The sequence below is a fragment of the Bombus affinis genome, chromosome 12, assembly GCF_024516045.1.
Source record: "Bombus affinis isolate iyBomAffi1 chromosome 12, iyBomAffi1.2, whole genome shotgun sequence".
Classification (NCBI taxonomy): Eukaryota; Metazoa; Arthropoda; class Insecta; order Hymenoptera; family Apidae; genus Bombus; species Bombus affinis.
In genome coordinates, this window is record NC_066355.1 from 4,905,768 (window position 1) to 4,933,618 (window position 27,851).

General features: G+C 35.6%; 1 protein-coding gene and 1 long non-coding RNA gene across 3 annotated transcripts; one reads left to right on the forward strand and one right to left on the reverse strand.

Annotated features, from left to right (window-relative positions):
• LOC126922557 (glutamate decarboxylase) lies at positions 1 to 27,377 on the forward strand. Of its 2 annotated transcripts, XM_050735252.1 has the most exons (11): positions 100 to 293; positions 1,370 to 1,455; positions 1,805 to 1,895; positions 5,611 to 5,847; positions 13,575 to 13,891; positions 14,354 to 14,605; positions 15,208 to 15,275; positions 20,611 to 20,689; positions 22,417 to 22,566; positions 22,762 to 22,956; positions 23,310 to 27,377. In XM_050735252.1, exons 2-11 carry the CDS (start codon positions 1,399 to 1,401, stop codon positions 23,481 to 23,483), a joined length of 1,620 nt encoding a protein of 539 aa, XP_050591209.1. In that variant the 5' UTR covers positions 100 to 293; positions 1,370 to 1,398; the 3' UTR covers positions 23,484 to 27,377. The 2 variants fall into 2 exon arrangements, with proteins under 2 accessions (XP_050591210.1, XP_050591209.1); XM_050735253.1 differs by lacking the exon at positions 1,370 to 1,455 and having other exon boundaries at positions 1 to 293.
• On the reverse strand, positions 26,662 to 27,781 carry LOC126922643 (uncharacterized). Its single transcript, XR_007712873.1, has 2 exons — positions 26,742 to 27,781; positions 26,662 to 26,693 (listed from the first exon to the last, which is right to left on the reverse strand). It is a non-coding gene; the product is annotated as an uncharacterized LOC126922643 (long non-coding RNA).
• Positions 27,782 to 27,851: the final 70 nt, after the last annotated feature.

Genomic DNA, 27,851 nt, shown 5'->3' on the forward strand with positions numbered 1-27,851 from the left:
AACAACCCCCGCCAGCTGGGGGTAGTTGCGTGGGTTGCACGAGAGAGAGAAACTGGGTCAGGCAGACTCGAGGCAGGCCGAGTCAGGCCGAGGCTCGAGAGTCGTCCAGGCGTTTTCGGCTGGAAGCAGTCCCTTGGAAACCACCCCGAAGCCCGTCGTCGCTTCACCAGTCTATCGTCGATCCATCCTCCAGTCCTTCTCTACCGTTTACAACAGCTTCATCCCCTTGCGAACGCGAGCGAGATCGAAGTATTCGTACTCCAACTATCCCACGAGGAGACAGCAAGGAATCGGTGAGTACTTTCTTGGTAATACGAGTTTCGTTGCAACCGTTTCTCTTCTTGATCATCTTCGCTTTCTCCAGTTTTAGTCGTTTAAAGATACTCGAGAGGGTTTTGAAAATAGAACTGTATTTCTTCAAGGGTGGTTTCCATTGGAGTAATGGAAGGATTATGTTTCTGGGATTGTTGTAGAATTTGGTAATGTTTTTTTGAAGCCCTCTCGGTTCTTGTTTCGAATTACATGTCGCTTTCACGCATAACTCATTCTCGCTCCGTTCGTTCTTCTCAAAGTCATTGTGAGGTATCCCGTGGATGGATTTATTCAAAATCTGACGAATAATTCGAATAATATAATATTATCTTATTTTATAAAAGACTTTAATCCATACCTGGTTCTAGAAACTTTGTACATTCTAGAATACTTTGTATTTTATTATCTACACGTACAGGGACATACATCGTACGTACTTCTAATATTATTAACTCTATCTATTTTATCACAATATGCTACATATGGTTAAAATTGTATTCTACATAAAAATTCTACATCTCTGGATACCGCTATATTTTTTCCCCGACATAAATCACCAAATACCATACATACGGGAAATCTGAATGAAAGCTGCACGATTCTCTATTAGCTTGCATTATCTTCCTCCTTACGTAATCAGCACGTTTCTTGCCACGTTTGAATTACTCTCTTTCAGTAGAGTGATCCGTAGTTTCTAATTTCTGGAGGATGATCTATCGCTTACATTCCTTACGCTCCAAGGACCAGTCGATCGGTTCAGAGAGCAACGATACGATTTCAAAGAATTTGAAGTTGAAAGTTCACTGACAAATAAATGCAAAACGAAAAGAAAAAGAGAAATCAGAACGAAAAAGAACAGACAATGCTCTCTGTCCATGTTTCTTTGGTCGCTCCGCCTGCCGTGTTCTTTCGGCGTATTTTTAATAATTCTCGCTTCGCAGTTGCGCAATTTCTGTCAGGCTCTCGCTATGGATAATAAAAAAGATACGAAAAAGCGCGAAAGTGTGTTATTCGAAAAGTTCGACACTGAAGCGGACATTGTTGTTGATTGTTGTAGGGACTGAGGCGAGGGACACAAGCAGAGACATGGACAATGTGCAAATGATCGGCACTAAAATCACAGCGATCAAGGAATACTTATATGTAAGGCATTCTCATCTCGTTTCACGTCATTCATCGTGTCTGTCTCTAGTTCTCGTCATTTTATAATTGTTTATCGTTACGGTAGCTGTTCATTTACATTGTTTCTTTGGTTACTTTTAGTAGTATTTCCTTAAGAAAGATGGTAATTTTTGTAATCGTTGCCTGAGAACGGATGCATCCGTATCTTCTATGAGCTTTTACAACTACCAATTTCTTTCAATAGATTTCGTTAGATTCATACTTCGTTCGATGAGATTATTCTACAGAATGTCAGTAGTTTTTATGGTGAATGTTACGAAATATATATTCATGTAGTTCAATAAGTACAGATATTTATTGTAAATTTCAGAATTTCGCCCGGACACACTCACCGACCAGACTAATGAGTTCCGAAAACACGTACTCGCTCTCTAGGGAGCACTGTAACTTGAAATATTCAGGTAAGTTTTATTAAAATCTTTTCTCAGAACTCTTTTAATATCACAGCATGCCTTGTTCTTCAGAAATTTTATGTGAAATTAATAGAATGAGCTACAAGTGTTCCTTTTAATGTAACGGTAACCTCAGCTTTTCCTACATATATACTGTATCTTTTCAAACTTTCTCTTAATTATTTATGTTAAACTACAATAATGCACGCCAATATCGTAGCGTATAGCTGAAAAAGAGATAACAAAAGTCAGTTTGTTGCACGACAGAAGCTAGTGTCTCGCGCATCCAATTTACTCAATGTCTGACCAGATACGTTCCGTATCTACTGACCGATATTCTACTACTGTCTTCATGCGTCACTGCGAATCCAAGCAAATTATTGTTTGTAAAGTCGTTTCGGAACATCTTCTCGTGTGTTCCGACTGTGGAGGCAGCCTTGGCTTTTCGAGAATGAAATCCGGGAGTCACAATATTGCCCTGATTTCGCGAGGTTCGGAAGGGTGCATAATAATAGAGGATTTAGAATTGGCTTGAAGAGGCTCATAGACGACGAGTGGCTGAGGACAGATTACACGCCACAGAAAGGGCGGAAGGGTTTGTTGTAGGGAATCTGTTTACACTTTGCCAAGTGCTAGATACCGATAAGAGCAGCTTCCAAGCTAAAAAAGAATAAAAAAGATCGGTTAATATTTTTCTAGTGAAAAAATGAGTCGATTTTAGTTGACATATTTTAGGATTTTGATACCAGATAACAGTAGAGATTTATTGTAGAAACGTAACTGTAATCTCATGAATCGATTTTCAATTCGTCAAACTTTCTAAAATTTTGATAGAAGTTAATTATAGATGATCTTTTTATTGCAGAAATTTTGTTATAATTTTGATTGCCTCGAAAAGTTTTATCGGGAACTCAAGTAGCCTCGTGTTTCTTCCGACTCGTTACTATAAATTAACCCCGTAATCCTGCTTATAAATCGCCAGAACTAATTGCCGCGTGTAACAACCCCTAGAAGGCGCTTTGATTAAAGCCACGAATAGAGGGATCCGTGCATCTGGTGCCAAACGACGTACGAGTTCCGCGTAGATCAAACTAGGATCTGTAATTCAGCCAATCGAAACAGCATGTATTCGATGCTTCCGTCTCTTGCACGATTTAACGGTAATTACTAATTTTATTCCTCTGTGTACATTGTTTTCACTATCGATCGAATAACATTCGAGTCTGATGAGTAGTTCTATCGGAAGCGCTGTAAAACTCGAAAAAAGGAGACTTTGACGGTCTTTTCAGACGTTAGATTGATAGAGCTGGATTAGCCGAAGCAGAGCCTCTGGAAGCCAGGGATTTCTCTTGTCTAACCATGGGCTCAGAACGATTCACCATAAGGTTCCACGCTCCCTCCTTTTCCCATTCGATTCTCATTCATCGTTCTCGTGATTATTGAAAAATACACTTGCTCCTTTAGAAAAGCATTATACTACTCTTTCTGAATACATCTTTGTCGTAAAATCTAACTAACGTAACTTTTTAACGACAATTTTTTCAAATTTAAATGTCTTAAGAATCGATATACTCGTATTAATTAAGTTGGAATAGAAATCATATTGAATTTGAGTTGAAATAATCATCTTTTTAAGCAAGATTTTTCTATTAAGAAGTTCAGTATTCCTTCATTCTATTCAGATAACAGAGAAACAGTGACTTTAAAACATAAATACTAGCGAATTTCTGGTCTGTTTATCCATGGGATCTTCTTAATGCAATGGGAAACGAAGGGTGGTTTATTCCACAGGATATTTTATGGTTACCCAGGGACTAAAAGACAGTTCAATCTACCAAGGATTTACCACGAGCACATTGAAATGTCCTACTGTAAATAGTTTTTGTTATCTGCGTCAAACCAGAGCCATAAAATAATCAAATTACTCAAGGTAAAATTTACATTTTAAATTCCAGTCGCAATAAAATTTTATCTCTTAATTTACCCATCTTCCTTTAAATTCAACGTCATAAATTTTTGGAAGACAAATATTTTCAGTGTATCTGTACTCATGATTGTATTATATGCATTTTCGTGTAGTACGATAAATGACTATTGCATGAATGTTCCTGAATAGCAAAACAAGTTACTCGTCACTGGTATGACACGTAGAGGAAGACGAAGAAGAAAAAGAAGAAGAAGATGAAGAAATGATGACGATGTGAGATGGTGTCATCCCACCAAACAAGTGAGAGTGTGTCAATATAGGTCTATACTTTCAATTGTTTGATGAGGTGAAATCATTCTAATAATTGACGTTTTCTGCGAAGGAGAGCCGGCGGTAGGTTGAAACAGCGCATAGTGGGCCCGATCGCGATTCTAGCGGGTCAAAGGTCCGACAACAAATTGTACTCTGCGTAAGAGATAAACGTCTGTTTCGAGTCTGTGTAGTATGCCAGATAAATTAACAAATAAGTGGATAACAGAGTCAAGAGAGCACAGATATAAACAATCAAACTATAATTTTCTTAATCTCTCGCACGTAGGGCAGTATTCGTTTAACATCCGTGCTGTTCTTACATTTTTTAAACTTGTCTTACGACTTAAGGATTTTTTCGAGAGAACATGAATTGTAATCAAGAAGGTATGCTTTATTAAATAATTCGTCCTTATAGGTACTCCCAGTAAAACAGGGGATGAAAAATATCATAACGTTATTATTAATATCAAAATCCTCGTAACAATTACATGCTCCAACATTCTCTGTGCACCCAAACTTTGCAAATATACAGTATGTAGTACAAATTACACTTAGTTCGATTCGTTCTCACTCGTTTGGTAGTAATATTAAAAATTGTGATTATTTAATAACAAGATGAGATTTAAGGAAGAAAAATGTCTGACACGGGTAGGAATTGAGCTAATCCCAAAGTTTCATCACATATTTGAAAATATAACGTCTAGAATTTAATGATAAAAATATAAAATCCTACTAAAAAAGAAAAACCTGTATTTAGAATTATAATAACGAGCCGTTAAAGAAACGTTGAACTTTTTCTTTAAATCTATGAATTTTGGAACGAGTAAAGGTACTGATTGGACTTGCACATATAGCGTTCGATTTTTGGTCCGTTAAAATCGCGATCGGGCTCACTGTGCGACGGAGCGCCGACGAAAAGACGGACGCTCGATAAAACGGTAATGAAATCGATTGGTGTCGCTGTCGTAGAAGAGATTTCACTTGATTATAACAATTAGAGAGTTGCCAGTAGGCAATTAGCCACCACTACGGTTCATTAAATTCAAATTACTTCGATCAGTGTCGTAGCTTGTATGATTTACCAACTTTTTGGTATCTCAACATCTTCGAAATTATACAATTAAGAATAAGAATTTGATGATTCGTGTTTATAGGAACATTCAAATGATACAATTCTGAATGTAAATGTTAGATTTATGATATTTTCAAGAATATTCAGAATTTATTACGAGTTACACTTATAACGCTATTGGAATTATAAGATTCAGAGAGAAAATATATATCTCTGAGATTGTGAAGTTAGTTATTTAAATAAAGAATTATCACTGAATAAAATTCAGTGAAAGGTAGAATGTATTTCGTTAGTTCAATATTTGCAATATTAAGGGAACAATATGTTACAGAGTCTCTGTCTAGACAAGAATATAGAAATCCAAAGAATAGTTAGACATCTATTATTACAATATTCAATTTTATTGCTCTCAGATATCCTGCCGCAAAATGCCGAAGGTTATCCAGCAACCAAGGAATTCCTGATGAAGGTAGTGGATATTTTACTGGATTTCATCAAATCAACGAATGACAGAACTGCGAAGGTACTCGATTTCCATCATCCTTCCGAAATGATGCGTCTCCTGGATCTCGAAATTCCCGACTCTGGTTTGACTCTTCAGCAACTTCTCATTGATTGTTCCACCACCTTAAAGTATCAAGTTAAAACTGGTAAGTTAACGTTAATCTGTACAACAAGTTGACTATTCAAACTCGTGATTATTACTTAGAAACAACAAAAATAACTTTTTTAATGTTTTAATCGTTGATTATTAATTAAAAGTAAAAATTCTGAATTGAATCAAAATGAAGATTGTTAAACGATTTTTCTTTGCTTGTTAAATAACTGGATAAAAATTATCTAAAGGAAAAACTGAAGGAAAATTGGAGATGATGACTAGTAGAGAATCGCTTAACACTGTGCTATCACATTTGCTTACATTCGGGAGGGCGATAAGCCACGTAATTTCATATTCAATTTAGCATACGCGCTCTCGGGGTCGGAGATAAGGTGGCTAGAGACACTTCCTGCATTTCCGTCGGCTACAACCCCCGAAATATACACGTTGCCCTTATGTACGTGATAAATGAGCGAGGGGCTGCTGCTAACTGAAATAAAAAAACCGTATTATCACCCTGCACTATCTTGGTTATTTTTCTCTGAGAAGCAGTGATACAGTTTCGAGTTGTATAAAGTTGCCATTTCTTTTAATTGTAAAGGAAAAATTAAATGAAAAATTTGTACGATAATAAATAATCAATGTTGGATATTAATTCTATTATTCCTACAATATTAAAAATCGCTCCAATTTATTGGACAAATCAAAATATTTAATTTTTATATTAAATTTCGATACTAAAATTCTCATTGAAAATTGTTTACCTCCTACATTTACAACTAACGCGATCGTAGAATTTTACATTGAGTTGTTAATAGCTTGAAAATTTTATCTATCAAAATATCGAATATTGGTCTCTAATTTTAATTTCAAGATTCTTATCGAGAATTTTCAACTCCGTAAAACAACTAGTGCGGTCGTAGAAGTTTACACTGAGGTATTAATTTAGTCGTAGCTTGGCGAGTCTATAGAGTCTCTCGGTGGAGGAAATGCCAAAAGTCAACCGCAAATCCCCCGCGAAAGTTCGCTATCTCGGCAGGATTCGATTACCAGCTTGAATAGATGCTAATGCACAATGGAAGAGGGCAAACCGAACTTAGGCCAGAAATCAGGCTTGTCTGGTAGCGAACGGCGATAGAAAGGATCGTGGACAGAGTGAATGACGAGCCACCCCCTGTGTATAGAGGGACGCGTGCACGATGTATACGTGCCGACAAAAAGTCCTTATTAGATTATATTCCACGAAAGATTCCCTCTTCGTAGCGATCTGCCTGTCATCGAAACCGTAAAAAAAAAAAAAAAAAAAGGAAATATCCACCCTTCTGCAATCGAATCGGTTGATTGTAGATACGTTGAAAAAGCCTTTTTGGGGTGTTGGATGATAAGAATGTCGATGATAGTCTTTTGAAATATGACACCATAAAAAAAATAAAGATATTGAGGGTTGTTAAGAGGGAGACAGTGTTTTAGGGAGGGAAATTGTTTATGAACGAATTTTCGTAGACTTAATATAAATTTTAATATTATAATAATCGACTAGTTTCAAGTAAAACTTCATATTAAGAATTAATATGATGCTGAATATGTATTTAAAAAATGAAATATTATATACATAGAAAAAGATTTATGTAAAATCAGTCAAATTTATGTAAATTATCGCTGAGTTTGCAATTTCCACTATCGTGTATCTCAAGATAGGTGGAAATTAATATCGATTAATATCGAGATACGTACGAAGATCTTGATTGATTGAGCTGGTGCATCGACGTTCGTGATTGATTCGTATTTATCAACAACGACATATTGTCGATACAATCACGAAGACTGAGAATTCCGAAGGTCTGACACTGGAAAGAAACCCTGTATGTTTCCTTTGTAAAGCTCTTCGTCGATATATAAAATAGGCGCTCTAGTTGTTTCGACCCAGAAAACACAATCTACATACAACAACAATATTTCAATATCGTAATGTGAAACTCGGTATAATTACAAAATGATGGAGAAATAATTTTCGTCAGAATTATAAACCTATCAATTATATTTTTAAGATAAAGTTACGCTTTACCAGCGTAGCCTGAAGAGGACAAACATATAAAATTTATTTAAGATCGAATAACGTTCTATAAATTATTTATTTGAATTTCACATCTTAACTGCAGTTATCAACGTTTATTTCCTATAGAAAATTGAAAATATATATTCTTTATATCTGATATCAGGAATATAGAACATTTTGAAGACAAAAGAATGATTATTTTCCGAATCATTCATCCTGAATTCTTCGTCATTTTATGAGGCTGCGAAAGGATTAACAGACAAAAAGGTTGCCAATTTTCAATCGAGAACTCTCGTCCCAATTTCCCTCAGCGTGGATCGAAATTACGATGGTTTTTTCTGCAAAAACCCATTGGAATTCGAGTACGGATAACCAAAAAAAAAGGAGGCAGAGGGAAGAACAATACAAACTGTGCCCATCGAAAAACACGGTTGTAGCGTTAGCGCACGTGGCACCACTGCGCAGGGTGGTGAATTCAATAGGATCGGTGTAATTAAGAGCCATTTCTACACGATTTTCCCTCGCTGGGGTCGAGGGAAATAGTAAATAGGGGCGAGCAAGCGGGGGTAGCTACGGGATCGCTCATAGTTTGAACCCTTCGTGAACTTTCGGCACGAAAGCATCGCCTACACCCATTGGAATTTAAATTGGCATCGATAGCCGGCCGTGGAATGTAGAAATCGTTTCGTCATGGAACGCAGAAGTTGTTACGTCATCCATTCGGTAGAAGGCGAGAAGAATGGAATTCCTGCACCCAAAATCATAACTGTTCAAATATCATGCCTCCAAAGAAAAATGGAAATTCTCATAAACGATACTCCTTTTCTGTTTAATTTCATTTGATTGATCATTGAAATTGACTTAAATTTTAGAGTTCCTATTATCTGTGTAAATTATGGTTCTTAAAAGATTTGGGCTTTGATTATTTTTAACATCTGTTGAATATTTAATTCATAAAGATTATATATTTAAAATTAGTCAAATATGTAGTGCATGAAGATAAATGAAATTGTAGAGTTAAGAGTTATGTAAAAGTTACGTAAAAGAAATGAAATTATGGAGTTTCTCCATCGAAAGGTGAATAATGCTATTCGCATAAGACGTTTTCTTGTGCCGTTACATAAGTCTGAGCTCAAGACCACATTCGAAATGGTTTTCTTTCTAGTGATATGATTGATTGCACGGTATTAACGTTTAGCCAGGGTTACACACTTCTCTTCATACAAATCCTAAGCCCTGTAATATATTACCGAGGTCTGCATCGAGCAGGTTCTCCACGTTAAAATTTGTTCCGTTTTTCTTTTCCACGCGGGAAAAGAGAGCAAATTAGTCGGAAAGTGATACCCTCCGACGTTGTAATTGCTCGTAAGAGCAACCTAGTGAAAGGAACAAATCGCAGAATCTATCGTATCGGACGTACAAATACCAGTCTATTTATGTCCTTCTATATCAACTCCACAAATTACGAGAAATTAATCAGTATAAATCTGTGACAAACATTCTTTAACAAAATAAGTAGAAAACATGAAAAATTTATTTTGTAATATTCTTTGTTTTACTACTTTTTTAAATATCTTTTTTACGAATAAAACAATGTTTAACAAAGAACAAATTAGGAGTACAATGAAATTAATATGAGAAACCTAGAAATCGTGAGAAAGCAAGTAACGCAAACCTGTTATAAATATGTTTTAACAAAATAAAAGGAAAAGGAAATGCTAACAGATTGCTATGAAAAGATGACAGTATATTCTTCTTCATTTTACTACCTTTTTCAATATTTCGTTATAAATAAACTATAATGCTTGTAACACAAAATTGATATAGAAATTCGATTTACGCGAGAGTGTAAAGGATCGCAACAAAAAGAAAATCACCGTCCATTAGTTTTAAGGAGGCAGCGTCTATTTTGCTATTACTTCGTGGCAATGAAAATGAGTCTAAGGGGATACGGCTCGAAAATCCCTGCAGCTCACAGCAAAATTAACATACCCTTAAATTTACATAATACGTCAACCTGCCTGGTTTATCTCGATCCGCGCGTTGCACTCTCGTGCGTTTGTTTTTCGTATCTTCCTATAAACTACGCAAACAAAACGCTCACTACCCATCATGAATGTTTAATCGTCGTTGCATTCATTTCTGGAACGTTTAAAATATTACACCAAAATATTAAAATCTTTCAATGTTATATTTTGACGAATATTATAGAAACGGTACTTATTTCAACTACAGTGAATAATATCGTATTAGATAAAGGTTGACTATAATTACATCAATTAATAACAACAATGGTGAGAAAACTAATATTATGAGTGTACTAAAAAAATATCGGAATTTTCTGATAAATCGATGAAAGTTTTGAAATGGTTGTGAGATAAATTTACCTAATCCACTTACAAAGAATAACGAAGCAAAATAATTCATATATTATTGATTACATGGATTTTATATTAATGATCTGTAACACTCTCTTAAGAAACGCAATCTAATACGTCTAACTTCGCTTTTACAACATTCCTCTCTTGCCAATAGAAAGTTTAGCTAGTTTCACTTAATCATCCCCCACTTCTGCTCTGAATTCTGAATCTACAAGCAATTGCACTGATGTAATAGTTAAAACTTTCTCAATTTGTCCCAGAAGATAACGCAAGCTTGCCACAGAATAGTTACACTGGCGATTCGCGTAATTTACATCAACCTGTCTCGCCAGTTGGTCGAAATAGTTTGTTTTTCCTGTATCATACGTCAGTTTGAGAGCCTCTGCAAACAATCTAGTCGCGCAGCGACGCGTGTGACGCGCAAAATGCGGGTTCCTCGGACCATCGACCCTCCACCACCCTTGGCTGAACCGCTGGAGCTCGATGCTCTTGGAAAAATCAGGGGAGAGACAGAGAAAGGGAGAAGTCTTGTTGCACACCCCAGAACCGGACGCGTGCCACGATCCACGGACCAAGATAATTGCGAATAACACTGCGACAAACGGCTTAGATACCGCTGCCCGATATCGCATTTTTGGGGTGGAGACTCTTATGTCGAGATATACGCTCGTGATTCCGGAGATTTCGATGTTTCACTGGTGGATCTACTAAATTTAGTTTGCCATATAGGGAGAAAAATTGCGATAAGAGCTTGTGGATATTTCGATCATTGCTGATTTTTTTCATCCAAAATTCTTTGAGGTTCTTTTTTGGATATTCTGAAGGAGAAATAATTCGAGATAAGTAAAAAACGGTCGAATGACTAGAAATCGTAATTATTCGATAGAGTTTCAAGAATTTGGTTTTATTTCTTTAACTGGGTTAAAATATCGAAAGATGGAATAACTCAAATTAAGGGAACAAAGGTAGAAAAGTTAGAAATCGTATTCTTTTGTTAAAATTACAGAAATTCATTATTCACTAATTTCATGAATTGTTATTCCAAAACTTTCATAAAATATTCTTGAAGATTGCGAAAATTTGTAAGGGAAATCATGATCTCGACTTCGCGCTAGAAAAATACTGAAGTTACAGTTACAGATGTGCCAAGGGGAGCACTTAGCCCCCGATAGACTGGCGTCATACGTCAATCACTACGTAATACCGTGAGATTAAAATGTCCAGGCGCCACCCTCGAAATACTCATTCGTGTCTTTAGTCTTAATATCGAGGGAGCAGAATTTTCGGAAAAACATAACGCGACTCTGGAGGTTTCACCCGGAAAACCTTCCGACTATGCTCGTTGGTTATCAAAGGTTGTGAAGGTTATCGTACATTCGAGGGAGAAAGTCTTTTCGTAGCCGGATATTCAATGGAGTGAATCCATCAATTCTCGGGATCAAGGGATCTACCTTATTTTAGAGAATGATAGGATATAGGTTTCAAGGGTGGAAGAAAATCCTGCATCACGGAAACATAAATTTTGCGGAAAAATGATATCCATGACTAAAAAAGGATTTACTTTATATAAATAAATAAAAATCTTCTAATTTATTGTTTACTCCGTAATCTGTTTTATAATTACAAAATTAGGAGTTGATAAGGATAAGTCAAACTCATTTAGGTTCGTTGAATAGTAATACTTACGCATGTAAATGCATAATTTATTTTTACAAGAATGAAACAAATAGTAAAAAGATAGGAAATATTTAAGAATCGAAATTAACAGAAGATAATGTGTTTAACAAGGTGATGAACGTAAAAGTCTTTTTTCAACCCTGAAAATATTATATTATAATATATTAATATATTATATTATAATATTATAATATTATAATAAAGTATTATTTACTTATTATTCCTAAATTATTTTCTTTCTCAATTATTTCTTGTGGATAGCTTAATAATTCTGAATTCGTTTAAAGTGCTTCTTATAGTGTAAAGAGCATTAATGCAAGACATCAATTTATTGCATAACAAAAGCTGGTGACTCATATACCTGTTTACTCCATGTCTAATCACAAACGTTCTGTATCTACTTATTCGTATTCTACGTATTCTACGGAATTCTAGTGTTTTCTCTGTTCATCTTGAATTTAAGCAAATTGTCGTTTATATCGAAATATTTCCACATGTGTTCTAAGTATGAAAGCAGCCTTAACATTTGAAGAATGGAATCCAGTAATCACAATATGGTTGAGCTACAGAATTCCCCGATTTAGCGTAAACGTAATTTTGTATAAGCATTATTATACTTCTACATTATCTATATATTAATCTTGCAATATCTTACAAGTAATATCTTAAAGTGTAATATCTTAGAATTTATATTTGTTAAAATCATTTATTTTTTAAATAAATATAAATAAAATTAACAGACGGATACGAAATAAAATTATTGATTACTAAAGAAGACGAAATATAAAAGTCTAACTTGATACAGCAGGGTACCTCCCGTACAAGAAACAGTAGAACCCGAGCACTTGTTCCCCCAGTCGCATCAGAAGGCAGACTCCCATCGAACAGAAGCATTAACCCTGATCCTAGCGCGATGTTCAGCAGAGCGGATGACAACGTACTCAGCCAGTAGCTTAAAGCTCTCTCTCTTTCTCTCTCTCTCTCTTCTCGCTTTCTATTCGCGTGTCTTTAACGTCTGACCTCGCTGTTTGGCGTCACGAACGTTGGCAATATAATTTTTGGCCACGTGCCACGTCGGTGTTATTAATTACCCCGCCATTGGACGCCGTCTTCAAACAATCACGATTTCAAAGGAATTAGAACGTCACCCTGATTCATGGTCGAAACGATTAATTTGAATGCCTCCTTCCGTGGCGGAAGGATTGTTTCGTGAATTTAACACAGGCATTTGTTTCAAGGATTCCAATACCATTGTTCGATCGTTAACACTGCAACTACTATATCCGTCAAACGATTTTTTATGTTTGCAATTACTAAAAACGCAAATTCTTTGGCAAAGTTAATATTGATTTTTATTAAGATCAAAGAATAGATAACATATTACGGATGTTCATGCATTTATAGAAAATGTAAAGATGCAGAACTGCACGAAATGATCTAAAATATATAATAAAATATTCAAACTATACTTTACTTAAAGTTATATATTATATACCTATTAATATATACGCATACCTATTTCTTTTCATTACACAACTCTAATTACAATCATCTGTGTATGGTACATTTAACTGTACAGAATATAGTGACATAGGTCTATACTTCCAATGTTAAAAAATGTGAACTAATGTAATAATTTCATTTTTCTTTTGCGATTTTTTTCAGGTCATCCTCATTTCTTCAATCAATTATCCTGCGGTCTTGATATCGTCTCGATGGCTGGTGAATGGCTGACAGCGACAGCCAACACGAACATGTTCACCTACGAAATTGCGCCGGTGTTCATTTTGATGGAGCACGTGGTGCTTCAGAAAATGAGAGAGCTGATTGGTTGGAACGGTGGTGATTCCATCCTTGCACCAGGAGGTTCCATCAGCAATCTTTATGCTTTTCTCGCTGCCAGACACAAAATGTTCCCCGCTTACAAGGAACGAGGCCTCGCTGCTATCGGGGGACAGCTAGTTATGTTTACGTCTGACCAGGTACGCCTGATTCTATTTATAACATTTTCTATCAGCTCCGTGATAAATCAAACTTTATTCTTGTATAAATCGATATATATTCATATTTTTTTCAATTTCTGTATCTTTGATTGTTAGAATATATCTTGCTTTCTTCTTTAAGAATTCTTTAATTCACAATTCTATAGAAAAATCTTAACCGCGACTCACCTTCCTCAAGATGTATGAATTTTTCTATTTATCAATTTTTTTTTAACCAACAGTGGAAGTTAAAATCTTCCAAGATAGAATTTCCACAGATTTGTTAGCTTAGAAAGAAATCCTTTGCAATGAATTCACTTTTAGAGAACCCTTTGATTTATAATAATCGTATAAGAGAATTGCTTTTAGAGAAATTTTATTTATGATTTCATAGTAAAATTATAACCGCCATATAACCTAGACAGAAATAAAAATTTAAGGTGTGCTTAATTTGTCGCACAGTGCCATTATTCGGTGAAATCATGCGCCTCTGTCTGCGGACTGGGAACGGACAACTGTGTGATGGTTCCCAGCGATGATCGAGGACGCATGATCCCATCGAAGTTGGAAGAATTGATTCTGGAACGCAAGGCTAGAGGACATATCCCCTTCTTCGTGAACGCTACCGCAGGAACGACCGTCATCGGAGCATTCGATCCTATTCCAGAAATCGCTGATATTTGCCAGAGACACAAGCTCTGGCTACACATCGACGTGAGTGAAATCAATTAATTCTACCAATAATTATAATAATTAAATATTTGTACAATTTGATATGTTTATGAACGCAATCAAAGAAGTCGGATCTATTCGATGAAATTAGTTTTATCTCTTAAATATAACGATCATTATACTGTGAATATTTTATACAAATTATATCATTATGTGTATTTTTTATAATAATCACCAACAATAATTTTATCGATGAGAGAAAGTGGCTCAAGAATAGGCAGGATATTAAAGTCGTTGTACTCGGTTCAGTTGTAAGAACGATCGATCGTTTCCGTTGTATCGCGCGTGTAAAATTAAAAAATACATTTGTTCGACTGATGTAATGAACAAAACCGAAGATGAAAGTGTTTCGAAGCTAGAACGGGACGAGAGAGATTTTCACTTAGCCAGACAGCTTATTCAAATCGGTTTAGCGTTCGAACGATAAATGCCAAACGCGTAAGAGTCTTAACGTAAATAATAGATGTGAGAAGCGTCACGTAGTCGACGGCCAGTTTCGATGGGTTAAATTGAGGGAAAATTCGGAAAATCTGGGCTTTAAGAGTCAACGTTTACAAAGTCTTCACGAAATATTCCCTTCTTAGGCGGCTTGGGGTGGTGGACTGCTTCTTTCAAGGAAATACAGACATCCCCGAATGACAGGAATCGAACGGTGAGTGAAAAGAACAAAATATTTTATTTGTGTTATTTTTTTACAAAAAAAAAAACGTGACGTAATCTCACCCTTAAATTGATCCAACTTCCTTGACTCGCCTCTTTTCGATCAACCAGAAACACCTCCACGCGTGTTCCATAGAGGGGCGGCTTAATCCACGTACTTTATATGTAGTTTATTGAGGCTTAGTTTGATGGAGTCACTCAGAAAGAAAGCATACGCACACGTGAGCATGGAAGATAAAATCGATAAAGCTTTTTCAATGTATTCGGGATGAGAATAAGACATCTTAAACCTTAGAAAAATCACTTTGCACGGGAATAGCATAATTTCTTTTAATAATGACTGCAAGGCTACAATAATACGAACTATAGTATCCTGAAATTTGGAAAAATGTAGGTTAAATAGGATTTTTAAAGTAAAATAGTCCCATTCGTAAATTGATATCAATGAGAAATGTTATAATTATTCCACATTGCGTATATTTATGCAATCTCGCATATTTTTGAGAGCATAGCTAAAAAATGAAATTTAAATAATTTTGTTTCATCTAATATATATTATTAGCAAATATCTTACTTTGAATATTTTATATATTTATGCACAGTTTTGCATTTTCAATCCTGCTGCGTTCCTCGGCTCTTTTTTTACTCAGTTATGTTTCCTTACTACTAAACAATTTCTCAAAAAGAATTCAATTTTATGCTAATAATGAAATTGAAATATCGAAATATGAATAATAATTCAAGGAATGCTGCAGGGTTAAGTTGTTCATAAAAATACATTAAAACCCGGCAATTTTTATTCCCAGAAATCTTTCTAAAACTTACCTTGGCATTCTATCATTAATCGCGAAACAATTAAAGGAATTTATGAAGTATAAAAAATCTATGACAAGATTCTCTGGCTAAAAATTAAGATAAATTAATCGACGCGGAAAGAAGATACCTGCTAGCTACTTCTGTACAGTGTCGTAATCCGTAGAATCGAGGGGCGACAGAAAGGAGTGACTCCTGTCCTCGACACATGCGAACTTTCGCATATAGATTCACAGAGGCGAGCGATGTCCGACCCCTCGCGCTGCAATTGGGGGTCAGGGATAGACCGATTCGGGGGTAGCTCAGATGGGGTTGGCGAGATTAATCCACGATTTGCATCCGGCCGCATCTGCTCCCTTCATTCAACGCCAGACAGTCCGTGACCCGAAAAAAAGTGGCACGAGGCCTGCCAGGAAAATCATTTTCACGCAAAAAGCCGCCGGTTTCGAGCAATTTCGAGTTTCGTCACTTGTTCTTCTGCATCGTAGCATTTATTCGGAATTTTTCTCTACACAGATAATGTTAATATCACATATTCTGAAGGAAGTTCTCTATTGTGAATAATAGTTACTATATATCTATCCTTTTCACGCAGAAGTAAATTATTATTCTAATTCTAGAATGTGTTTTTGTTACAAATTTTTGTGGCACGAAGCTTAAATCCTTTATAATCTGAGGTTACTTTGTAGTAATTCGCATCAAAATTGTTATGAAGTAAATGTTCTTCGAATTCGATTGAAGCTTATTAAACATCGCTACACAAAAAATGAAATTTTATCGTGCGTAAGCGATAATTTTTTTTCTTTGTCTTTAAGCTGATATAAATTATTCTGTTTACTTTCATGATTAATTTTTACAATATTTTACGGCAATATTTTTATACGTTTTACATAAGTGAGATAAGGGACGAAAACAAAATTCATACGAATTATCAAAATTATATTTTCGAATTGTCACTTGTCGATATCGCCATATGTATTTATATCTTAGTGATACATAAATTATACAGTAATAGCATGTAAACATCGAAAATATTTTTCAAGTACCAAATCAAATCTGAAAATCGCAGTAAAAGAAATATGATACGCAATTCAGAACTTATAAGATTAAATATTGGCCGATTCCACGATGATGATATATAACAAAGCTAAATAAAGCGAAACACACGTTATGTAGAGTAAACGCGAATAAAATCCTCCACTCTCATCGCTGTTTTGCTGCTTGAACAGACTGTACCCCAGGACTTCCTTCCTGTGAAAGTCTTGATTAAAATGGCAAACGAAAAGTCCGAAGGACGAGCAACAGCTGGATCAGTTCCCTGGAGCGCATTTGCAGAACAGAACTCTCCTCTTTATATATCGACGCGCCGCCGCATCGTACCGTGCCTTCCGCGGGCCTGAAATAAAAGACCGTGCCTCGACAATGCTGGATTAAACTCGTACAAAGGGAACATCTTCCCTCATTCTCTCGTTGTCTGTCTTCTCTGTCGCCCCTCTCTTCTCCTCCTCAACTATCGTTGGTTCTCCCTCGAACAGTACAGTGCAGACCCTTGAAAAGGAGCGACACAGAGAAAGAGAGAGAGACGGGGGGAGAGAGAGAAAGAGAAATAGAGAAAAAGGGAAATCGTGATTCCACCGTCGCGACAAAGTCAGAAATGATTACGCATAAAAGATTCTGGGGAAGAGAGGAAGGTTTGCAAGCGGAAGTGAATCTGATAGTTCACGTCCTTCTTTCGCTGGATTCAACAGATTTGTCGCATACTCGGCTAAGCTCAGCTGCTTTCATGTGTATTTTTCTTTCATATACACTTCCCTGAATTGTGCTGAGAATTCTCGATTCTCTGGAGCGCGATTATTGCGATCTCGTCCGGTGATCGTTGCAAGTTATTCTTATTTTGGTGGAAGTAGTTCCTCGTTCATAATATGAATTTTTCCAAGTCAATTTATCCCTTAGTGTCAACTTAACACAATGATAAAAGAAACAATATAAAGAGAAAGCAAATAATTAAGCTCGCAAAATTTGTTCTTGCAATTAAAAGTAATTAAATTGATATGCACGCAGGCATTAAAGTTATTACGTAAAATCATATCTTTGTGAATGTAACTAATGGGACGGAAACTAAGCAGAGGTTTGTTCGTAACATACTTTAGATATTTCATACATTTTTGCGTATCGCGTGCATTTTATGTATTTCTGAGTTTTAAAATATAAATGGATAAACGCACACAGTCTAGTTACTAGGCATATTCGTGCACAAGTAATAAAGCGATGGGAAAGCCATACTACCCTTTGGCATTTGAATATGAATGAATACAAAAAATATATAAGAATTAACATTAGATGAATCTTGTTCCTCTTGTATTTCGATGAACGTAGAGAACTGTTTTTGAGGTTGACGTATCAATCCTTCTTCCTCAACGCATAATGAATTTGACAGTTCCAGTTGAAAAGTAGCTGCTTTCCTCGCCTACTTTCTGGGGGGGGAGGATAATTAGCAACCCTCGTAATATATATTGCGCGGCTTTTGGGGTTGGCACCTAAGACGAATTTAAGAGTGAACGGAGGGGTGCTGCACGCGCCAGCCCCAGTTGCGAATCGCATTAATCACTCGAGCTTTATGTGCAGACATTATGCACACTCTTAGCGATATCTTTTTAACTAATGGAAAATCAAAACACCTGGGGAACCTTCCTTCGATTCCCTAAAATGAAACTATGCTCTATAAAATTATAATTTCTCGGTTAATTAAATCACACATTAATTATGCAATGATATATCAAAGCAAATATATGCACTGTGGGATCGCAAACTTTATGAATACGAAACGTCGAATGGGAGAAGCTGTCGAAAGTGTTGGTGATACAACAGTACGATAAACTCGTACGTTGAAGAGGATGCAGAAGAGTGACTAATGGCAAACGCCTGTCGTCGACACGAATCTCTTTCCCTGGCCGTCTCGAGTACTCTCACATCATCCACAGCACAGTCAACAGACAGTAGGGACAGTTTCGCGATATATGTGTCACTTGCCAAGTGTCGATAACGTTTGTCATGAAGCAGACCGTACCGCGCTCGTCTGCACGTGTACATCTGATTCTACTTGAACCGAGTTAACTGGTGCTGATTGCATAAGCGAAAAACTACACGTCCCGAATTATTATTATGGAATATGAGTATGACATTGATGATTATCATTTAGAATATCTAGTGCTATCAAGGCTACGTTCTTTCTATTCTACAAAACGATAATCGAATATCGAAAAATCGTTTGACATTTAATTAACGTAATTTTAATGTATGTCATACTTATCTTCATATGATATTTTAATTTACTTTTACAACAGGCTAAAAATATTTAAAATTTGATTAAAGTTCTATATTACTCACAGAGATTTTCATTAGATTATTGTCAAATTCCAGCACTCTGTAATGCAATAATCTTTTTATACAATAAATCCGTTGTTGTGCTGTTTTATTTACCTTAAAAATAAATGACATCGTATTTAAATTTGTAGAGACCAAATTACAAGGATTAAAAATTTAACCGTATTAATTTCTAATTTTTTAATTACGAAAAGCTCTGATTAAGAGATTACCTCGTTAAGAAATCATGTACAACCTATCTGATGCATATTAAAAGGACAGTGGATTATTTTAATGGGAAGGTGAGTGACACTTGTTGAACGTTTCGAGTGCATCGCAAATTAGTGTCATGTAGTATACAGGTTCTCGCGTTTCGCCGTGGCAAGGATTAAGAAGGGTTAGGAATTTTTACCGCAAGGGTGTGTCTCTTAGGAGCAGAGGGTTAAATCCAATCCCGTGGCTATATTAATAGCTCTTCTCTCGAATTGATGGACCCCCACGAAGCAGGAGGGAAAATAACTCATATTTTATCCCCTATTGGTCCCTTCGGGAGTGGATAACCGTTTGACGACCAGCTGAGCTCCTTCGCCTTTCTCAGCCATATTTACGTCACTCTTTTCGTTAGATTACAGATAAAATCTGTTCCACTCACGTTTTTCAATTCATTATCTCCTGTTATTAAACCAAAATCCAAATCACAATTCTATTTTTAACATATTAAATACTTTCACAATTTCTCGAGAAGATCTACTATAGATTTTAGTTTCTATATATGAATTTCTCAGAAACCAAGCTGATCAATTCTACTTTTTATAAATTTCTCAATTTCGGTAGGTACATGATTACTGTTCAATTCTCAAGAAAAGAATGATTTACTTTTGCAAATAATAATAGTACAATAACTTTTGAGATAAATTTTAAAAAGTAGCGTTTACGATATATCATCACGCTTCTATACTTTTCTATTTGTAGAATTACTCAATATTCCAAACAATTCATATACTCATTATCACAATATCTTTTTTCAAATGAAGAATTATTTTCTTTCTCTTTTCAGATACCCAAGATTCTTTAACTAATATCTTCTATATATATCATTCAACTCCACATTTTCCATTCAGATATCCTTCATAATATGTCAATATTTACAGAGCCGACTCCGTAACCTGGAACCCGCACAAACTCATGGGAGCGTTGCTTCAGTGTTCGACGATTCACTTCAAGGAGGACGTAAGTCAACGAAACTCATTCTATTATTCGTCTTACTGTACGTAGGATTATATCATGATCCATCTCCGCGATGTGTCTCATACACGTGGATATACATCATGTTGAGCAAATCGACAGCTCGAGGTCGTGGACCGAGCAAAATTCCGGTCTCCTGGAAGGGTGATGACACAACAGTAGTTGCATTCCGTGGGGCTAGACGTACGCGTCGGAACGCAGCACTGCAGGAATTTAATTAAACTAAGAGATAACATATGTTGCCGGCCGTACCGCGACGGTTTGCCCGGGGGTTTATCCCTCCCTCCCCGCGCTTGCGTGGTTATTGCTAACTCAGAACTTCCCCTTCGGATATTAAAATTCCGTGCGCCGGCTGCCGTGGAACGTTTCGAGGGAGATTCTACCGAACCTTTTCCTTCTTCGTCCTTATCGTTATCCTTGCACGAGCGTGAAAAATCAGTTTGAACAACCCCGGGTTTAATAATTGTTACAACTTGCAATAGGCAAATAAGGATCACGAATTATTTCAATATGAATGGTAATCGAAACTGTTATGAATTTTTCCACTTGACATACAGTGGATAAAAAGATAATTGCAGATAGCATAGTTCTACGGAATAGAATTATGATTGATAATGATTGCCACGTATAACAGTAATAATCATGTACACAAATATCAATCTTTAATTTTCTCTTATATGTCACTATATGTTACACGGTTAAATGATCATTATATCGCTTTATGTTTTCCCTTTTATAGTACAGAAACGAGAAAAATCCACGAGGAGTATGTATATATGAAATATACGCGTGTTTGATCAAGTACAGTCAGTTTCTACTTACTCGCGTGTTATTCGTTTATTCTTGAAAAGGTGAAGCTTTTCAATGTCGACCGTCTATAATTTTATGCTATTATATGTACATAATGCAAATACAGACAGTTTTATGTATGAAATAACCGTGCATCTGACCAGCTGCAGTCCGTTTCTACTGATTCGCGTATTAGCCACCTATTCTCGGAAAAATTGAATTTCCTCATATCAAACGTGTATAATTTCCTCCTGTTGCATATGTATGCTGTTAATACAAATAGTCTATGTAATTAGTCCGCAATTATATGCTATTTTAATTGTGACTAACTGTGGATTTAAAGGTGGCAACAATCGTCAGAGAAATTCAACGTTCTAAATATCTATTTCTTTAAGTTTTGATGATTTATTAAATTTATAGAACTCATCAACAATTCTCAATGAATTTCCAATGAATTTTCAGTCATTTTTAATTTTCCTGTATTCTTTATTGTCTCTCTTACTGCAATTCTCTTCTCATCCTATAAAGTCAGATTAACGGCGAATCAAGAGGGGCGGATGTTTAACGGCAACCTTTCAATTAACTTTTAAGACGCGAAAGGCGTAGAATCGCGGGACGATGGGTGTACAATGGTGGCTGGTAGGGTGGCGGAGTACCAGTCGCCATTTTGTAAATTCAATATCCCTCAGTTTCCCTCTTCCTGCGCATGAGTTGAATTCTCATATCGACCGGGACCCGTCTCTCCGCGTTTGTTTCTTGTCGCGCCTGTCAATTAGAAACTTTCTCGAACGCGCCTCGAAACGCTCATTGTGCAAGCTCTATAAAATGGACTGAAAAAAAGACAAACGAGAACTGGTAAACAACAGGAGAGACGATGTTTTCTCTCCTCTTTTTGCGATGTTCTTTATGTCTTTATGTTGCAGGGATTGCTGATTAGCTGCAACCAAATGTCCGCAGAGTATTTGTTCATGACAGACAAACTGTACGACGTGAAGTACGACACCGGTGATAAGGTGATTCAATGCGGACGTCATAACGACATCTTCAAGCTATGGCTGCAATGGCGAGCCAAGGTAAATGGACGTAGCAATCGAACAAAACTGGAGAACGTAGATGGAAATTATTAAAATTTAGAAGAGATAATCCTGACGTACTTCGTAAAATAAATTTCAGAGAGTAGATGGAGTGAATGATCAGAGAATATAATTCAGTTTAGAAGGATATTTAATTTGTATGATAAAGTTGGGCAAATTCGGTTTGACATACAGGGTACAGAAGGATTTGAGAAACACATGGACCGGCTGATGGAACTCTCAGAGTACATGGTCAGGCGGATCAAACAGATGCCTGATAAATATTATTTGATACTGGAACCTGAAATGGTGAACGTCTGCTTCTGGTACCTTCCAATACGCGTCCGGAACATGCCACATACTCAGGAGAGAATCAAGATCCTTGGAGATGTGAGACTAAAACCATCTTTTGAGAACTTACAAATTTTTCTAACTCTATTCTAACGTATTCGAATTATTAGATTGCAGAGTTTTATGTATATTTTATTGTAATTTCTCCTCAACTTACTAAATATTATAACGGGCATTATTTTTTCATTCTGATTATAGTTTAGTTAAAATCTAATTAACGTTTCAGATCTCTAATTCTCTATTTCCAAACTTAAATTGTTAGCTTTGAATATTTCAACTTTACAATTTTCTGATTATCCTATATTTCATTAGAATTATTTCTATCGATAACAATAATATTTCTACATGTCCTCAATGTACCGAGAAAGCAGAAGAAAAATATCTGTTCACAGATTTGCCCCATTTTGAAAGGCCGAATGATGCAATCTGGAACACTGATGGTCGGCTACCAGCCGGACGATCGACGGCCCAATTTCTTCAGAAATATTATCTCGAGTGCCGCAGTAACGGAAGCGGACGTCGACTTCCTACTAGATGAAATGGACCGGTTAGGCCGTGATCTGTAAGAAACCCGCCCGTTCTAATTAGTTGCGTAATCAGCTGCCGCGATCAGTTGATTATATCGCGACATTATATCGAAAGTGATTCCAGCTGATATTAGAAATTCATTTAACGAGCAGGAGAATCGCGTCGCGTTTCATTACGTGTACAAAATTCGGAGGCCAAATTCGAGACTCGCATTCATGATTACTAACCTAAGCAGTGTGCACCGGCTCTCTCCATTTCATTTGTAAACGAAAAGAAAGTATTCGTTGTTTTATTTTATTTCTTCTTTTAATGAAAACTCTTAGATTTAGTTAAAAAAATTCTTTCTAAAAGTTAAATAAAGGATATGTTTTTGTTCACATCAAAAAATATCTGTTTATTCAACCCAAAAAGCCAAATTCAAGTTAAGCTCTGGAATTCAAGTGAAATTTAATTTAATTTAAGTAATTAAATTCAATTTCACTTGACTTCTAGAGCTTAACCTGGGTTTGGATTTTTGATATAATATCTGCATTTTGGGAAATGAAAATTAAAATTATAATAGACGATCGTTTCGTTTGAATATTCTTTAAATGTTCGAGCTTGAAATTGACGATAGAAGAGAGTCGGTCACCGAATCATCGTTCGTAGCACGAGGAACGCTTCTTCAGCATATTACAAGGCAGCTACTGAAGATCGAAGGATACTCATAGCATGTAAGTTCTTTAGGTGTAAGCATACAGCACATCCACGAAACGAAGAATCAAGTTACAAAGCTCTAGCGATGCTTCCGGCCGTAAATGTTACTAGTTTTCACTCCTTGGCGCTATACCTATTCACTAGAAAAGAAAGGGGAAACGAAGGAGTAGCAACGACGCGTTTTCATCATAGATTGAAACAATAGTAAAATATAGTTAATCACGCTTATAATGACCGAGAGTTCGTTTAATTAATATTTTATTTCTTAGTGAAAATACATGACACACGCGCTGCAACAGTTGGCTCCGTATCAGAACGTTATTGAGAGTTACAGGATTTAGAAAGAAGATAGTTGAAAATTGATTTTGATTACATCATAAACGTTGCGTATGCCTCACAGGGAGGCAATAAATAAAATAAATATATTACGAGAATAGTCACGAACGGAAAAGGAAACTCAGAAGAACATTGAATTAATTAAAAATTCGTTCGAAGAGAACGAGATAGATGTACAAAATATTTTTACTTGCATCGGTACACTGCGGAGTAATATAGAGATAAAAAATGATATTAGTTCGCTTAGAAATGATGCGCGTTACTTTGTTGAGAGACTAAAGGAATTTGTTACTTATTGATCGTTTGCAAAACTATAAAATAAAGAGGGCAGGCCTGCATACATTATTATTATATACAAAATGTACGTATGTTATTATTTATTATTGAAAAGTTTCACCACTAATGGAGAGTAATATTTATTAATATACATTATAGGAAACTTGAAAAAAAGGTATAAATGTATTTGAAACTAAAAAAAAAGTATAAGTATATATATAAAGAACAAAGCGTATATTATATACAATATAAATATATATATTTAGCGTTGAGATTTTAAAATACAAAACACAAACCCATGAAAGTACATGCTTTTTCAAGTATTCGTGCGAACGGTTGTCATTTAGTTCGTCGATTACCTTTATACACTGTTGGAAACTGATCTTATTACGTATTTGGTAAAAAAATCTTTTATTAGAAATTAGTTCCGTAGTTTCGAATCGCGTTCCCGTCTTTCACCTAACTTTTTAGGGGGACACTATCGATCGTTAGCTTCATCACTTCTCACACGTTGATTCATTTTGTTAATACAACAAAGAGAAACCATAAAAGAGAGTTGCGTCTTTTTAACTACAAAATTTCGATATTTTTGTCTCGTATGAAACGACGAAAGAAATATCAATCTGTTCGGCAATGAAAATATAAAAAATGGCAACACTTAAGAACCGAACGACCCTATATAAATTTTTCGATTCACTCGCCATTGAGTAAAAGAACGAAGATGTCTTTAAACTTAAGTAAATACAAAATATCTAGGTGTATATTAATAAGGGAGACCTAAAATGTATTTATTGTAAATCTACGAATTTATTCGACGTTTTCATTTCCCGTCGACACTTACCGAGCCGTCGATAGATCTTTTTCCATTCACAAGAAACTCGAGAACGAATGAGAACAAAATAATAAAAGACAGGATAGAAGACAAAGCATATACAGAGGCGGGAAAATAACGTGCTAAGATAAAGGGCCCCATGCGATATTGTTTAAGTCGTAGAACATTATCGACATTCCTGTTACGCATGATTCGAGTCAACTTTTAATAATATTCATCTAAAACTGACGTGAGATGGAATTCGTGAATTGTAATGTAAAATCGAAACAATATCATGATGCATTAGACAATACTAGGGCAGCAGAGGGTATGTATTTTTGAAGAAAAAAAAGGAAACAAATGAATGACGTTTATCTGACCACGATTACCGATACCTGCAGAAGAGACATTCTATCGAACCGTTGTTGTTAATTGTCCATAATTTTATCAGCGTTATAAATTTTTTTAATCACCAGTCGTTGATACTGCCGACTGAATGGCTGATTTTACTTCGACGAATTCACTCGTATTCTAACGTAATTAAAGAGGACACAGAGAAAGACATTATCATATATACACACAGACATATGCACGTATATTGAAAAGTTTAGCCAAAGGTACTATATTTCTACAGGTAAAGGAATTATACAGTGACACTATCTAAGTAGAGAAAAATCTCGACTCTTTGATCTGCATACATGTTACACGTACATTTGGCGAATCTATAAACTTCACATTGTTGTGAATCTAAACGTAAGAAGTATACCTTTGCCATATCAGTGCCGTTAATTAACGACGGTTTTGTACATTATTCTTGTGCCCATTTCTTCTTATATCTTGACGAATCGAAGATTTGTAAATAAAAAGCCGCGGAATAAGTTCCCTTAGCACTCGTTGTACCAATATGGGAATTATTTGAGAATTATTAGAAAAAAATTATTTATGACACTAAAACGTGTCACATTGTTACTGCATATTCTATGCTGTTGTATTTTATTGTTATTCGCTATACAATTTAATATCTTATTATATATACATATATATGTACTTTAGTTTTACAAACTTTGAAGAACTTTAGCGTCCCATAAACTATGCACTAATGCACCTTCCAATGCACTTTTTAATGCACCTCCCAATGCACCTTTTAATGCACCTTCCGATGCACTTTTTAATGCACCTTCCAATGCACTTTTTAATGTACCTTTCATGCACGCGCACGCAATCGACAGAAAATTATAAGTTTAACGAGAAACATATAAATTTCGTTTCTTTCATTTGAGGCTAGAGAACCGACGAAATCGGCACAAGTATAATTAACGTTGGTCAATTCCTTTCCTTGTGATTTATCAAACTGACCCAGGGTGATCTCATTAACCCTGTGACCTCGTTATCGTTAATTATTAGTCTAAGTTGGAGCGAGGAGAACAGCAACAAAATCCGACGTCTTCCAAATGAGAAAGAAGGAAAGATCGATGAGTATTATCGGGATTTAGAGATGCCTCGCGATTCGTGAAAGCAGCTATCCTTATACATTGTACGTAATTAAGCAAAAACAAGAGAAAAAGAAAGAAAACAAGAAAATACATTTATATACATACAAATAGGTGAGAAGATAATTATATATAAATATGTATATGTGTAAACGTGTGTGAAAAACTCTCCTGGCGGTAATACGAGCGAAAGAATATGGATTATACGTGGCGTTATAACGATGATTGCTGGCACGTCGTGATCTTGTTGTACGACAAATACCACCTAATTGACCCTATTATCCACTGTATATCAATGTCTAATAAACTGCTGTTATCCCAAATTGTCAATAAGTGTTACGTAATACTTTCAATCTTTGCTCCATCACTAACAATTTATATATTTATACGAATTCCTATTTTTAGCGAGAGAACTAGAAATATCCAGAACTAGAGATATAAAATATAAGCAGAGATTAGTTTCGTTCACTGGATATTCTAACGAGAATATTTTTATATATTATGTACATTACATACATGTTATCTTCATTATATACATTTCTGCATCTTTAAAATTAGCATAAATGCAAACAAACATCCGCAGTTTACTAATAATACTCTCAGCAAACCTTCGTACTCTAATAAAATCGATATTCCGTTTAAAAATCTTTATGAACACTCAACTGAGAAAATAAAATGTTGAAATATAAAAGAATGAGACGACAATCCCATCGAATTATTCGATTAACAGAGATAACACGATCTCGAAACGAAAATAATTATTTTTTCACATTTAATAACAAATTTATAAACCTGAA

What these genes read in the sequence shown, in the direction of transcription:
- LOC126922557 (XM_050735252.1), top strand. Translation starts at nt 1,399, where the DNA reads ATGGACAATGTGCAAATGATCGGCACTAAAATCACAGCGATCAAGGAA. An exon ending in AAAGTATCAAGTTAAAACTG is followed by an intron (nt 5,848 to 13,574) that starts GTAAGTTAACGT and finishes GATTTTTTTCAG; the next exon opens with GTCATCCTCATTTCTTCAAT. An exon ending in GAATCAAGATCCTTGGAGAT is followed by an intron (nt 22,957 to 23,309) that starts GTGAGACTAAAA and finishes ATCTGTTCACAG; the next exon opens with ATTTGCCCCATTTTGAAAGG.